Source organism: Anarhichas minor, unplaced genomic scaffold (genome assembly GCF_050575085.1).
Source record: "Anarhichas minor isolate MPS153535 unplaced genomic scaffold, ASM5057508v1 ptg000011l, whole genome shotgun sequence".
Taxonomy (NCBI): Eukaryota; Metazoa; Chordata; class Actinopteri; order Perciformes; family Anarhichadidae; genus Anarhichas; species Anarhichas minor.
The window spans coordinates 8,882,964-8,897,840 of record NW_027466457.1 but is presented as its reverse complement, the minus strand read 5'-3'; the positions used below and the strand labels follow the sequence as shown (position 1 = coordinate 8,897,840).

The following is a 14,877-nucleotide window of genomic DNA, read 5'->3' as shown; positions in this document are numbered from 1 at the left end:
CGTAAAGGAGACTGGCAGTAATGTAAAACTATTAGTCCAGTACCAATTGTTGAATATAGCCAAATAAAGGGTCTAATATCTATAATACAGTATTTACAACATATATATGAAAATTAATAACAATGTTAAGCAAACAGGACTGAGATTTTCATGTGTTTATGAAACATAAAACGTTAAATTGGAAATGAGACAGTCCAATATCGGTGTGGACACTGACAGAGGAAGCCTGTCTTTACAGATGGAAGGGTGTTAATGTCTTTTTTCCCGTTTTGTTTAGCTCATCGTGATCATCTCATATTTGTCCTTCAGACTGCTGTCCTCGTCGTCCTCGTCTTCCTCCTCCTCCTCTTCCTCATGGGGCTTCTCGGGCGCATCGCGGTGGTGGTGCATCTCGATGAGCAGGTAGTAGATGACGGCTGCCACCACGCCCCCCACCATGGGCCCCGCCACAGGGATCCACCACCAGTGGTCTGCAGTGCTGCAAGCGACAAAGTGTGAAAACACATCGGCAGAAAGAGTTAAATAAATCTCACACGGAGGCCCCTGTAGATCACCGGGGCCACCACCGGATCATTCACAAGCATCGACTGCATCTGTCGAGTGCGTGTGACCTCATGTAACACTATGGTTCATGTCAGCAGCTCAGGTCCTAATCAGTTAACAGGATGACAATCTATCAACTGCTTATTTATTATTGGACGAAATTAATGTGTTAATAAATATAAGACAAATAGACAAAAGATAGACAAGATAGACAAATGAACAAAAGTTTTATGATAATTAAGCAATAACATCAACAAACAACACGCCATTATGGACACAATTTAAAATGTTTCTATAATGTAGCTCGATTACATTTCAATAGGCCACATCTAACATATGCATACAATCCAAAGGATAACTAAGAAATAATTGAGTTAAACTACAGAAATGATATACAGTAGGTTGATAAAATAAAAAAAACATCTGTACATCTGTATGTGTCTATGTACTGGCTGTGAAAACTAATATCCATCTGGAACAACAAAAAAATCTAAATCTAGTTTCCCTGCTTCTCTTCATATGGCGGTGCTCTACTAAACAAATAAAAAATCAAATAAATGATGGTGTATTTGGACATCGTATTGCCTGTATTTGGTTCAACCCAGGTAGATAAGAGAAATCACACATTAAACGTAACATAACACCCTGATCTGTCTTCCTCTGCTGCAGTTACCTGAAGACCTCCATCCCCCATCCTGCTGCAGCTGTGAACAGTCGGGGTCCCAGGTCTCTGGCGGGGTTCAGGGGGTAGCCACAGTTCAGTCCCATGGACACACCGATGGCCATGATGATCAGACCAATAGCCAGCGGCTGCACGCCTTTGGGAGCTCCGATGTTTTCATCATCAATAATAGCCAAGATACACAGGACCAGCATACCCGTCCCCACCACCTGCGGGAGTGGAACATTTGTTTGGTAAACTGCAGAGTTCAGGCAACGCAGTACGAGTATGTCGAGTAATTCGGTTTATCTTGACTTAAGAGGTCTCTGCGCTTTTAGCTTCCTACATCTCCGGCACAGGTTTTTTTAACATTACATTTTTGCATACAACTTTTACGTTCATGTATATCTAAGTCTGTATATATGTGAATGTCTTTGTGCACATATGTCTTTTAGAATAATGGTATTTTAAATAAAATGTGTCGCGTTAACCTGTATAGTGGTCAGCTGTTTTGATTTGTAAACAAGTTTAATCTAAAGGGTTCAAATCTAGGTTTTAACTGCTATTCATTATCATTAATTATTTAGTATTTAGAGGCAGGGCCCTGTACACAATTCAAAATGTTACACATTCAAAATGAAACATTAACATGAGCACAATCACGCTGATTAGAGTTTAGTCAGACTTATCTCAGTTGTTCACCTGATGTGGTTTTCAACAGTTTTAAGATGGTAGATGTGTTTTTTTTGGATCGCTGCACCGACTAAAAAGGTGGAAAATGGTGTTAAGTATAGATTTGACCTTCCAGTGAATGCCAGGAAATGGGTCATTCGACCCAAAGCTGAAGCAATAGAGGGGATATTCTCAGACTAAATGGGGCAATCAATTTTGCATTAGCTACATTTGCCAGACACAATTTAAAGGCTGAATGAGAGCGGCGATGCACAATTTATTTGGGAGGTCATTAGGTCACCGTGACTAGAGCTCACCTGATCGATGAAGCCGCCGAGGACAGACAAGTGTCTCGCAGGGTAGGAAGCAAAAATGTGACCTGTCGCGTTGATTCCCGTCACTGACAGAATCCCACTGGTGAAGTCCATGAAAGCATCTGTGAGGAGGACAAATAAATAGTTGTAACCATTAGTATTTAATTACTATGAACATGTAGCTGAAATACTTCTACTGTGACAGTCATGGCCAACTGGTATGGTTTAATATGCAAGTGTAAGGGGATAAAGTTCAGGTGTATTCACCATAGTATAATCCAAAGACTGCGGCAGCTCCAGCAAAAGCACCGAGAAACTGAGCAATGACGTAGAAGGGAAACTTCCAAATCTTCAGTTTGCCCAGAATCACCATGGCCAGAGACACAGCGGGGTTCACATGGCCCCCTGGGACGAAAGACAAAGCAGAGAGTGAAAGAGGGGTGCAGTGGGTGGGGGAGTCTGGCATGATATCCTCTCCATCATTAGTGAGGCTGTCACATTTACGAGGGGCAGCAGAAGGAGAGCGGCCCCCGGGGCGGTGCTGGGTTTTGTTATGTATGCTCACAGGCAAAGAGGCAGAATAATGGTCACATATTAGAAATTCAACCAATGAGTAAGAAAAATCAAACAAAAGGGAGCATTGTTCTGTTCTGCTGCGCTCACATCCTGCTAATTTTTATACATTTTTAAAACATCTGTCATCCGTCAGCGATCTGTCTCCATGAATTCTGTTTGGTCCTTTTGTTTGTAAAATTGGAAGTAGCTGCTGCTCCGACGAGTCGGGCAGTCTCGTTTGGTGTGATGAACGTAGCCTGTGATCAATGGACTTTGCAGGACATTTAGTGCCCAGGGTTATGCATGACCCTGGAAAGGCTGTGCACCAACACTAACAAATCGATGGTCAGTACGCTTTCATTGGATCTGGACAGAGAACTGGCACGACCCTGCCGACACTGGCAAATGGCTGGACAGGACGTCATAAAGTTATATTATTACAAGCTGCAAACCTCATGTTTACATTACAGCACATACAAGAGAACTGTTTCAGGTTGTTTGCATCAACTATAAAGTATTTTAATGGAGTCTGTAGCGCGAAACAATATATTAAATCCAGCAAAGAAGTATATTATTAAAACTGATGATATTTATTCCCTTGATTTGACAGGAAGCCAATACCCAGCAGAAAGAGTAGAAACTTGATCATAACAACACCCAACAATTATTATTTATTTAACTGCATCGCACATGTATTCAATTCCAAGAGCCATATCAAAGTTGTGGGGAGTGGTGGCTCATGTGAAATGAGTTCGACTTGAGTGGAAACCACATTTACCTGAGACTCCACCGGCCACGTACGCCGCCATCATCAGTCCCACGGAGAAGCCGATGTGGACGGTGAGAGGCTCACCCAGGCTGTTTCGACTGAGGACGGTCTGAGCGACTGAGCCACAGCCAAACAACTGACAAACCAGAGAGGAGGAGAACAGCAGATGTTCACTAACATCACAGAGGGACATGTAGATTTCTTAGCATAAGCTGGAGCAGCCTGGAACTCAACGAACATGAACACATATACAAGACCTCAGACTAAACAACTTCTAAAGCAAATATATTGTGTAAAGAATTGCACTCAATTGCAATTAACGTGAGAAGAAAACACAATTTTATAATGCAAAATGCTACTTACAACCAAGACAAATGTCCCCAGGAATTCTGCCAGGAATTCCTTGAGTATTCCATGTTTGAGAGCACAGTGTTGCCTCATGCTTCTCTTTTGTTGTATTTCCATGTATAACTGTCCCAATTGCTGTTAAAACTACTAAATTCCCAGCAGTGTGAACCTCTGGAGTTGTCAAACCTCCACCTCTACTCGACCGCAGCCACTCAGAACAGACCATTGATCCACTGGCAAAACCATCACAATCCTCTCATCAGACTCGGCGACACACACAAAGTTTCATGAGCTGTGATTTATATTTTATTTCCATTTCTCCGTATTTGTTTTTTGCCGTCGCAGGACAAACAAGCTGCTTCTTTTAAGAGTTTCTTGAGATGTACAAACTTAATTTTATTTATTCATTAGTTTAATATTCACAGTTGTAAATAAACGCACACTGGAAAGGAATAACTTATGAACAAATTAATGAATATGAGTACAGGTGAATAAGCCAGTTTATCTGCTGCATTGTAAAACATCAGTTTGTCAGGTATTGTAGTTATACATGTTGCCACAAGAGGTCAGACTTGACAACTGGAAACATCATGAAATCACACCTGAGTTTGTTAAAGGGGTTATGTTGAATTATGATATCAATTTCTTCCCTGTAAGTCCAACATTTCTTAATAAAGTCCAGAAATGACAGCATGTCATGCCAGTCAATCAGATCCAAAGTCATCCACGTCGTTCCCGTCGTCCTCCACGGTCCTACTGAGAGGAGGAGATTTCCTCTTACGCCTGTTAATGCACGGAAGTAAAATGACAGAGTTAAAGAACAACTTGATTTAAAGTAACACCGTATATATTAAACGCAGAAACTCAGGGGCAGAAGGTGAGTGGTCACCTCATGTCGTTCCGCAGTGAACTCAGTTGGCCGTTAAGCTGCTCGTTGGCCTCGATCTGCTCATCCATTTCTCTCTGCAGCTTCTTTTTGCCGTGTTCCAGACGCTCGATCTCCTCCTCCGCCTCGTCCATCTGCCTCTTCGCCGTCTTCAGTCTCTGAGTCAGCTGCAGAGTTCACAAAAGGGAGATATGATGAGTCACGAGTCAAGTCTGCGGCTCCTGACTACTTGATAACTTAGTTTTTAAAGACGTGTCTACCTGGTCTCTCTGGCTCTGCAGGTTGACGTGTTCCTCGTCTGTCTGCATCTTCATCTCCTTCACCTTGCGTTCCAGCTTGCGGTTGGCTTGTTGCAGGCTGTTGTTGTCTCTGAGAGGAAAAGGCACCAAGAGATCACGTCGCTGCTGCAGCTTCCTGTAACTCAACACCTAGTGTGTTTCAGACCGGAGATACTCTCACTCTTACAACCACAGGGGAAGTGATATGAGTGGGTTCACTGCTCGACAGCAACCATCAAGTATCTGATGGAACCATTATCCAAAGTGTTATCCTGCGCTGGTAAATACAAGCTCTGTCCACATTTACTGTTTTGTTAAGAGACATAAAGGTCATTATTTAATGTGCAGGTGATCACCTCTCTTCTCCTTGCAACCTTTCCTCAAGTTCCTGGATGCGACTGTTAAGTTTGGAGACGAGTGAATCCTGGTTGGTCCTCTGCGATCCTTCGAGATGAGTCACTCTGCTCCTCAGGTCTTTATTCTGACAGAGGAAATGAAACAGAAGAATGACATTCATTTGACAAAATTTAAAGGGGGAGTTTTCACTGTGGAGCAAAGAACAGGAGGACACAAATGGCGCAATACAAAGTCCAGCCAATGGTTTCACATTATTCCACTCAACTACAAGAAATACAGCATTGTGCCAGAACCTGTGTTTGTTTACAAGAACATTTAGCTGTCAGCAGAGAGTAATGATGCTGGATTATCTGTGCTGTTGAATGTCCTCCAGATCTGATGCCAGATGTCATCTCCCGCTCTACCCAAGATTATGTTTCTCTTATTTTCTGTTTAATTTTGGTGTACTCAACTTCTGTCTCTCGTTTTAAAAACTTCCTGCCTTTATGTGTTTCCCGCCTGTGCGATTATAAATCGCAAATATATGTACAGTAATGTAAGTACCCCTCTTCCAGCCATTGTGAATGGGGGGGGGGGGTTACATCAGGAAGCACATCTGATGCAAAACCTATGCCAAATCAAATATGCGTATTATAAACCATAAATAGATTTTTTTGTCAAAAAACAAAGACTGTATTTTGTTTTCCAGGCGTTGCATGGGGTCAGAGGTCAGTACCTGTCTCTCCAGGCTCATCTTGTCACACTCCAGGTCCTGCCTGACTGCTTTTTCCTGCATCAGCTCACTCCTCATCTGATCCATCTGTCACAGAGAGGAGGAACACAGTTTACCTTTCAGCAGTGGTGAAATATAACATTTAAAAAAGTACTGTGCTGAAGTACAATTTTGAACTGTCCCTTTAAAGATTAGAACTGTGTTTCCAAGCCGTTATGTCTTGTGACCTTGTCATAGTATTGTTTGTAGCTTGTTTCCTGTTTCATTTTGATAGTGTCATGTCTTGTTCTACTTCCTTCCTTTGTTTTATTCCCGCCTGTTTATTATCTCACCTGTGTTTCATTAGTTAATTAGTCCCTTGTGTATTTAGTCTGTGTGGTTTCCCTCTTCTGTTACCATCTGTTACTTCTGTCTGTTTTGAATGCAAGCTGTAAGTATAATTCATTTTTTGTCATAAACTAATTCAATGAAACTCTCCCTGCTGCCTCCTCATCTCTTCATTTGAGTCTAAACCTCTTAATCCCGGAGACATTTACCCTCTGAACTTCTCACTTAGCTTCATTTTAATAAGTGTTTGTCACTCAAAGAGGTTAAATTATCCCATCTTTCATAAATATCAACATAATTAGATTCTTTATGCCAATGTCTAACCACAGAGCTAAATATGGGCTTGAACTCTATGCGTACTGTTTTCCCTATTGACTGAAAACACAACCTTATTAAAAAAAACAGCACCCGTTGACGGGCACTTTCAGGTTAAATTAAAAGTGTTCAGCTTAACTCCTAAAACCAGAGGAAATGCTGTCTGGTCTGAGCCGCCATATCTGATCTAAAGGCTTCTTTCCTCTCTAATAACATCCAGAGGCCCAGTGAAGGGAGTGTGAAAAGCTGCTCACAATAGTTTGCTGTTTTTTTTTGTCTTTGCACTGTGTTTTGTGTCAATTAGTCTGCACCACATTGCTCCCATGAATGGTGGCCTACTTCACAGGCAAACTGAGGACATGAGGCTCTTGTGACGCCATCAGAGAGGAAGAAACATATATCAAGTAAGTGCCGTTCAGTCTTGTTTCTTGTTACAAAGTGAGCATTCTGAAATCTGAGTACTCTGCCCAAAATCTGTTTATAGTAGGAACAGATGTAGGGCTGGGTCTTCAAACTGAACAGTTGGGGGAATTATGATTGTTAGCAAATGCTGTAAAAGAGGGAGGGAGTGAACCTGCCTGCTCTTTGGTTTTGTCTAATCGTTCCATCAGGCGGTCAGCACTGCTGCGCTCATCATTAAGATCCTCCTCTAGTTGGCTGATGCGTCCCTGAGAGAAGAGGAACACATGAAAAATGTGTCAAACCATTATCAAGTTAATATACTGCATTACGCTATAAAGCACAGAGGGCATGATGAATCCATGTCTTGAGGCTGTGGAGAAAGCTGTGGAAATAATTACAGTAAGACAAAGATAATAGCCTGTGATGTGTTCAGGTTTTAGTGTTTGACGCTGGGAAAGGGGGGAAGAGTGAAAGACGATTCCTGAGAACACCCAGACAGGTCTGATAACTTTGAACAGTAAACATGAGCTTCCTCGGTCGATAGGCAGTGTCAACAGTGATCACGCTGGTGTCGCCGTGTCATGTTTTGTCATCAGCAAGAGAAACAGTGCTCAGCTGTGAGATCTTTGTTGCTGTGGCTCTTTTCAGCGCCCTTATAGTTCACAGGAAAAAGTGAGTGCAAATACTGGCAGCTGAACCGATTCAAAGCATAATGATGAACTGAAGCATGTTGGACTGAGTGCTCTGAGAGTACAGTTCCTAATGGAAAGCTCCAGATGATCATCAGTTTAGAATTGTAGCTTTTTAGCAAACATATATACAGACTATTATTATGCCAGGAAACTTTGCTGTTATTACCTAAACTTATTATAACTCCACTTTGGGAAGATTCGGATCTAAAGGACGAGATCTACTGTGAACTCAGAGATATTTTATTTCATTTGCACAAGTTGCACAAGAACCTGTCAGATTCAGATTGTTTCCACCTTGTGAGTCTGTGTGTGTCTTCACGGCATAATGTCCTGGAGACACTGGGACTACCACAGAAGCAGTTTTGAGTACTTTACCAGGTGTTTATATGTCTCTGGACAGATTTTGTCACAGCGATAGTGATTTGGCGTTGTGACTGGTGTGATCCCACCGCAAGATGGCCTCTAGTTATTCTATTTATTCCTCTTTTCATTCATAAACAACAATTGATAAGTGTTCATGTCGATGGAGATGTATCTTAATTTCTACATCCTGCACTGGGACAAAGTATACCTATCATTCGGATGCCTGTTTATGTTCTGACCGCATCTTAAAGAGGCACTCCGCTGATTATACCTTGTATGCAGTTTACTAGTCGTGGTTATTATTCAGGCTGTGAAAATAGTTGTGTAGTGTCCTCTGTGGCTTTGGAGGGAAGTCTGAGAGGTCAGCTTGGACTTGAATACCACAGATTTATAACAAAAACCTTGCATTGCAAAGTGGGGACGGCGAGTCAGAGAAGGTCTAATGAAAGATGAAATTTATGTCCCAGTATTTTGACCCATACTATGAACTTAAAGTCTTCTTTTCTCTTGCGAGTCCCCCGACATTATGGAAGTGCAATACTAAATCGCTGGAGTACACCTTACATTTCCTAAGTTGCGTAGACGTTTACCTCCAAGAGTTTGACCTGGCGCTCTCGCTCTCCCACCGTGGCTGCGTTCTTCTCCTCCAGCTCCTCCACCCTCTGCTCCAGCTGCCGGCCCCTCAGCTGGGCCTCCTGCTGCTCCCTGCGACACCGCCGCAGATCCTCCTCCAGAGGAAGCAGCTGAACTCATAACAGACCACAGAAGAAACACACACTGTAAGATAAGGTAACATGCGGCATCTGCCATTAGGTAATGGTCCATCAGTCTCACATGTGTGCAGGAATGCAGAGTTATTCAAGTCTTATAACACATCTGTGACTACTTTTCTATCTCTGTTTAAACTCACACAAAAACTTGTTTTAAGATCCATTAAGAAGAAGAAGAAAAACAAACTCCTTTCCATCCTAGTGTTGACATTTTATTTTATTGGTAACTCAGGCAGTTGAAGCCACATGCTGGTGATTCAGAGAGACAATGAGGACCACACCTCTTCCTGAAGTTTTTTGGCAGCCTGACGGGATTTCTCCAGCTCTGCTCCCTTTTCCTGCTGCTGTCTCCGCAGCTCGTCCAACTCCCTCTGACTCTTCTCTCTGGCCTCATCAACCTGGTCCTGAAGTACTTCTGTAGACGCCTCGCACTCGTCCATAATGGTGTTCATCTGAGATTAACAAAGGGTTTCTCCAGTGAGATAAGAGGACCTCTTTGGGTACATGGACAAGACTATCCGAGCACAAGAAATATCACCTGTTTCGGCTGATCTCATGTGGTTTATGGGGTTGAGATGACAGATTAAATAAAAGTCTAATAAATAGTCCAGGTACACCTCTCACCTTCCTCTGCAGTTGCTCCACATTCCTGTCCTGCAGCCTCCTCTCATCCTCCAGCTCAGTTTTTGTCTTCCACAGCTCCTCTATTTGTTTCCTCTCCTCCTTGAGTTTCTCCTTCAGGTCCCTGTGCTCATGATTTAGCTTGGTCAGCTTACTCTGGGAAAGAAAACACAAAAGAAAATGGCGACAACTGTGAGCTTCTAAGCATGGCTAAAAAAAGGCAGTTCATGGTGTAGAAACGTGCGAGGAGACGGGATGGCATGCAACAAAGTAAGAAGCAGTTCTATGTGATGCATCTTAGACCACGAGGACACCACCAAGCGTTTTCCTTAAAGCTAACAGCAAACTGGCGTTACCTGCACGTCCTCCAATCGAGTGAGCAGCAAGTGGTTAGACTGACACATCTCCTCCTCATTCCCCCTAACCTCCGTCAGCGCTTCCTCAACCTGCTGCTTTTCCCTCTGGAGAATAAGGAAAACAATGGCATATCCAAAGAAAATGGCAGAATAGAAGAAGAGAACATCTACAAACAAAGTTAAGTAAATCAGTTGTCTCACCTCCAGCTGCCTTGCTCTCTGCTCCAGCAGTCTCTCTGTGGCGTTAGACTCCTGAGCTGTCAGACTCAGCTGATCCACCTTGTTGTGCAGCTCCTGCACCTTTCCTCTCAGCTGATCTCTGTCCTGGCTCAATTCCTTCAACTGCACCTGGGCTGTGCCTCTCTCCTCCTCTGCTTCGGCATTGTCTCGACCCAGCAGAGCGCTGCACTGTGATTCAGGACGGAGGAGTCAACGATGAAAACATGTTTTCGCTTTTGGAAATAAAGAGAGACAGTAGAGATCCATGTCTTCACTGTTACCTCTTTAGCCATCTCTAAATCCCTGAGCAGCTTTTCAAGCGCATTTTCATATTCATCCTTCAGAGCGCCCATGTATGCATCGTGAGACTCCACCTCCTCTTTGAGCGCCCCCTTCAGGGCACTGAGCTCCCTCTCCCTGTGGTGCAGCACCTCCTCCTGCTCCTCCTTCACCTGTAGCATCTCCTGAAAGTCCACACGCAGCTGCGCCATATCCTGACAGACATCCATTAAGACACTACGTCACTACCTTGAGTCCCGTGAGGGAGCTTTACAGCTGCTGTTGATTTGTGTGCCTTGTTCATGTGGTTTAATTTACCTCCAGAAGGACTTCTTTATCTGCATTAATCACCTCCACCTTCTTGGCTTGGTCCAGCTCGTCATGCATCTCAGAGAGCTGCTGCTGAAGGTCTTTCATCTCCGTCTTAGATCTCTCTCTCTCTGCCTTCATCTGGGCCAGCCTTACAACGCGCACAAATATGCACGAAAGGCGGAAATATGACAGATATATTTTAGATCAAGAAAAGAAGGCCGCTTCCCATGCTTCAAAGTTTTAGAAAGGTGCTCAGTAGGACTAGATAACAAAAAAGTACATCTGCACACTTAATCCAAATGGTATTTGACCCTGCTTCCAGTCAAATGACCTCCATCAGATCATACATCAGTTCACTTGAATAAACTTCAAGTATTAGCAGAAGCTGAGTAAAAGAAAGTGGAACATAGTATTGAGTTATTATATTTAGTTCTGCATTTAAAAACGTTTTCATTTGCTATCCCTGGAAAAAATCTAACTCTGTTTGATACACTTTGTTTTGCGACACTGGAATCATTTCAAGGAATAGTTCAACGTTACGAGGTAAACGTTCATTCGCTTTCTTACCGCAAGTTAGATGACCGCCACTCTCACATCTGCATGCTAAATATGAAGCTGATTAGCTTAGCTTAGCATAAAGGCTGGATTCAGGGGGAAACCGCAAGCTAACGATAACAAAATCCACCTACCAGTACATCTAAAGCTCAATTGTTTACACATGTGCTGGACTAGGCCGGGTGCAGTGACTTCCTGAAGCCAAACAATCGTTAGCCATGACAGGCTAGTCTTTATTGGATGACATTTTGGGGGATTCAAATTAGACACCTTTCTTTTTGGAAGCCCTCATTAAGCTGATAAGACTTGCATATTTTTACATGGCAGATTCATTGTAAACTTTGTGAACGACCCGAAGGTCAAATCCTTACTCCTGTTTGGTGGACTGAAGTTGGGCCTCGATCTCAGCCAGTCTGCCGCTGAGTTTGAAAAGCTGCTCCTGACTGTTGGCCAACTCTTCCTGAAGTTTCTTCTTCTCTGTCCTGGCCTTTTCACAAGCCTTGGCTAGAGTCTTTTCATTCTGCACAACCAAAACAACATCATCAGTCACTGGAATAGTGAGTGTTTCAGAGGTGAATCAGCAGCATGGGACTGCACTGACCTTAATCTCTGTTTCCAGTTTTTGCTTTAATTCAGACACTTCTCTCTCCAGCGCTGCCTGTTTGTGCTGCAAAAGCTTCACCTCAGCTGCATAATCCTACATGTGTGAAAAAGGAGACGCCCAACATCACCGTTAGTTTCAGACAAAGACGTTAAATCAGGCTGACTGGCAAACATCTCATCCCAACACACACTTTCTCCTCCTCCACATTTTCAGCAGCTTTCCACTTGACCTTTTCAAGCAGCAGGGAGACTTTCTTCTGAGTGGTGGAGTCATTGTCAGCCGTCCTGAGAAGCAAGAAAAATATTTCACAAACTCTAACAGTACTGACATGGTGTAATGATAACATCTGATTTAGTCAGTTGCTATTCAAAGACATGGCGGTTCCGATGTCCCGGTGGCGTGACCCGCCATAGGTAGCGGTTGTTTTTTTAAATAATAGCTCTGCTTCAGCACATATTTATCAAAAAGCCACTGATGGATCATAAAAACTTTCCATGTGAAGAAGTTATTTTATCAGTGGAAACAAGTACATGCTCTGCATTCCTGACTGCTGCGTGAGCACACACAGCTGGAGCAGAGCCCCCTCATCTGACTGCACTACATGATCACAACTACAACCTAATCACCAAGAAACACTTGTTTAATGGAACTTGCTTTACGTTGATTGGAAACAGATTCATACACTCTTTTATTTGTACAATAATATGAAGCTGCAGCCAGTTAGCGTTGCTTAGCACAAAGACTGGACACAGGGGGAAACAGCTAGCCTGGCTCTGTCCAAAGGTAAAACAATCTGCCTTCCAGCACATCTAAAGCTCACTAATTACCACGTTATATCTTTATTTGACTCCTGATGGTTACTGCGCCCGGCCACGAAATAGTTCAGAACATAACTCCTGTTTTTTTTGTCCGTTTAAACAAAGAAAATTGAACATGTTAATTAGTGAGCTTTGGAGGTGCTGTTACGTTGATCTTGAAACCATAGTCTTTTTAAAAATAATTCTATTTAACTGATGTTATTTAGCTTTTTGTTAAATCCTGCACTAATGGATTGCTTTGCCTTGTGTAAACCACTTTGAATTGTCTCCGTTTAAAAGGTGCAAAACAAATAAAGTTGCTTTGCTCTTATACTAATCTAGCTGCAGCCTCTTGGCAAGAAAGCAACCAACCATTTTTCCACCTTCCTTTAACTAAATGAACTCAGGACTGAGGGGCACTTACCCATCCTCGAGGTAAGTGAACAGCATCTGTTTTTCTGTGTCTTCAGGTGGGTCGACTGAGAGTTCTTGCTGTCCTTTCAGAAGATCAGGAGTCACCTGGTTAGAAGATATACAGCAAATAAATACACACTTTTAAATGGCAACTGTGCCTTGGCACACATCTCTTTTACCTGTGTATCTCTTTCATCGGATTCATCAGTCTGGTCACTAAATGATTTGGACATGGAGTGTTTCTCTGCTCTGCGAAGTAATTTGGCAGCATGTGGAGACATCGTGTCGTTTCCACGATGCCCTTTAAGCAGTGGGCTGGGCTTGTTCTCCTCCCTTGGCAAAGGGGCATCGCCGGCGAGGAGTCGAGCCCTGGCTGACCCCGGAGGATATATCCCACCTGGGGTCTCGCCCCTGACGCCCTTCAGAGACGAGGCTCTGCTGGAGGAAGAGGACGAGGACGAGGAGTCATAGTTTCGACTGCTGTCCACGCTGCGTGACCTTCGACACTGCTCTGGTTGCAACCTGTTCCTTGGGCCTCCCCTTCCCCTCCGCTGGCTGCTGTTGAACTGGCTTATTAGATTCCCAACAGATATGAAGGACTCTGTGTCCACTGAGTTTGGGGACCTTGCAGGGACTTGTCCACCTGAATAAGGGGTCTTGTTCAAGGCCACCTCACTTTGGTCTCCCACTGGGCCCTCAGCAGGCAGAGGGATCCTGGGTTTATTCACATTAGCAGTCTCAGGATGAACGCCAGCGTTTAGCTGTCCAGGTCGAGCGACTGAAGCTGTGGAAGGAAGGACTAAGTTCATGTTATTACTTTCAGGGTCATAAGGTCTCAGAATCTCTGGGTGTTTCTGATAATGTAACATGGAGGAGGTAGCAGTCCTCTGTGACTCATAGGGAGAGGGTCTTTCCTCCACAGACCTCCTCACCATGCCAGGATTGTACCCCGCCTGGTGAGTGATAACTGAGACATCCCGGTGGATCTCTTGGCCAGAACTGTTCAGAACCACGTAGGGTTGGCCTTTGATCCCTTGGATCTGCACCCTGACACCAAACATGTTGTCCTGGCTGCCTCTGGGACCGTGTTGCTGCGTGTAGCTCCTCTGCATCCTGACATCCGGAGAGCCGCTCAGCCTGTGAGACTCCATCGTGACTCTGCTGGATTAACAGATGAACTGGTGAGAAAAAACAAACCGGCATGTTAAAAATGACACTGAAGGAAATTGGAGAATGATGCATCAGGTTGGTCAAGTGGAGGCTGGTGTTTACACAACATTGGAGCAGGGTCAGAGCCATGGGACACAATGACAGACATCGAGGGAGCTCTTCGCACAGCTGCACTCAGCCGATATAAAGAGAATAAATGGACACTGACGAGAGCCAGATATTGCTGTGCAATGAAAACAGCTCCCACTGTGTGCTCATGACAGTGTACTATTGTACGACTGCATGACGACTACAACTGGCCGGGGTCTCCGAGGTGTCGTCACCCACTTCATGGTCTGACACTCGAGGAAAATGTTTGTCAACAAATATGTTACTGTGTGGCTGAAACACAAGAACACAGGAGGCGTTGTGCAGCGGACAAAACGGTTTCTTCTTCAGAGCACCATCCCTGAGTATAGTCGCTTCAATTAATAACTCATTTATAATAATTCAGAAAAAATATACAAGTACTCCTACTTTTTAATTAGACACCCTTTACAAAGGGTTCTGTGACTGCTTTAATTATGTTAATACTTGATTGACGAAT

General features: G+C 43.7%; 2 protein-coding genes across 2 annotated transcripts; both read right to left on the bottom strand.

The window, feature by feature from the left end:
* Positions 1 to 273: 273 nt before the first annotated feature.
* On the bottom strand, positions 274 to 3,979 carry aqp9a (aquaporin 9a). The gene is made up of 6 exons (XM_076089936.1): positions 3,878 to 3,979; positions 3,524 to 3,650; positions 2,458 to 2,595; positions 2,194 to 2,312; positions 1,217 to 1,434; positions 274 to 478 (listed from the first exon to the last, which is right to left on the bottom strand). The coding sequence occupies exons 1-6, from the start codon at positions 3,977 to 3,979 to the stop codon at positions 274 to 276; spliced, it is 909 nt and encodes a 302-aa protein (XP_075946051.1).
* Positions 3,980 to 4,187: 208 nt separating this feature from the next.
* LOC142948055 (cingulin-like protein 1) lies at positions 4,188 to 14,272 on the bottom strand. The gene is made up of 18 exons (XM_076089935.1): positions 13,301 to 14,272; positions 13,132 to 13,226; positions 12,101 to 12,194; positions 11,908 to 12,003; positions 11,678 to 11,826; positions 10,758 to 10,899; positions 10,442 to 10,654; positions 10,143 to 10,349; positions 9,942 to 10,046; positions 9,589 to 9,741; positions 9,246 to 9,416; positions 8,785 to 8,937; positions 7,316 to 7,405; positions 6,099 to 6,182; positions 5,383 to 5,507; positions 5,009 to 5,117; positions 4,752 to 4,915; positions 4,188 to 4,645 (listed from the first exon to the last, which is right to left on the bottom strand). Exons 1-18 carry the CDS (start codon positions 14,270 to 14,272, stop codon positions 4,567 to 4,569), a joined length of 3,201 nt encoding a protein of 1,066 aa, XP_075946050.1. The 3' UTR covers positions 4,188 to 4,566.
* Positions 14,273 to 14,877: the final 605 nt, after the last annotated feature.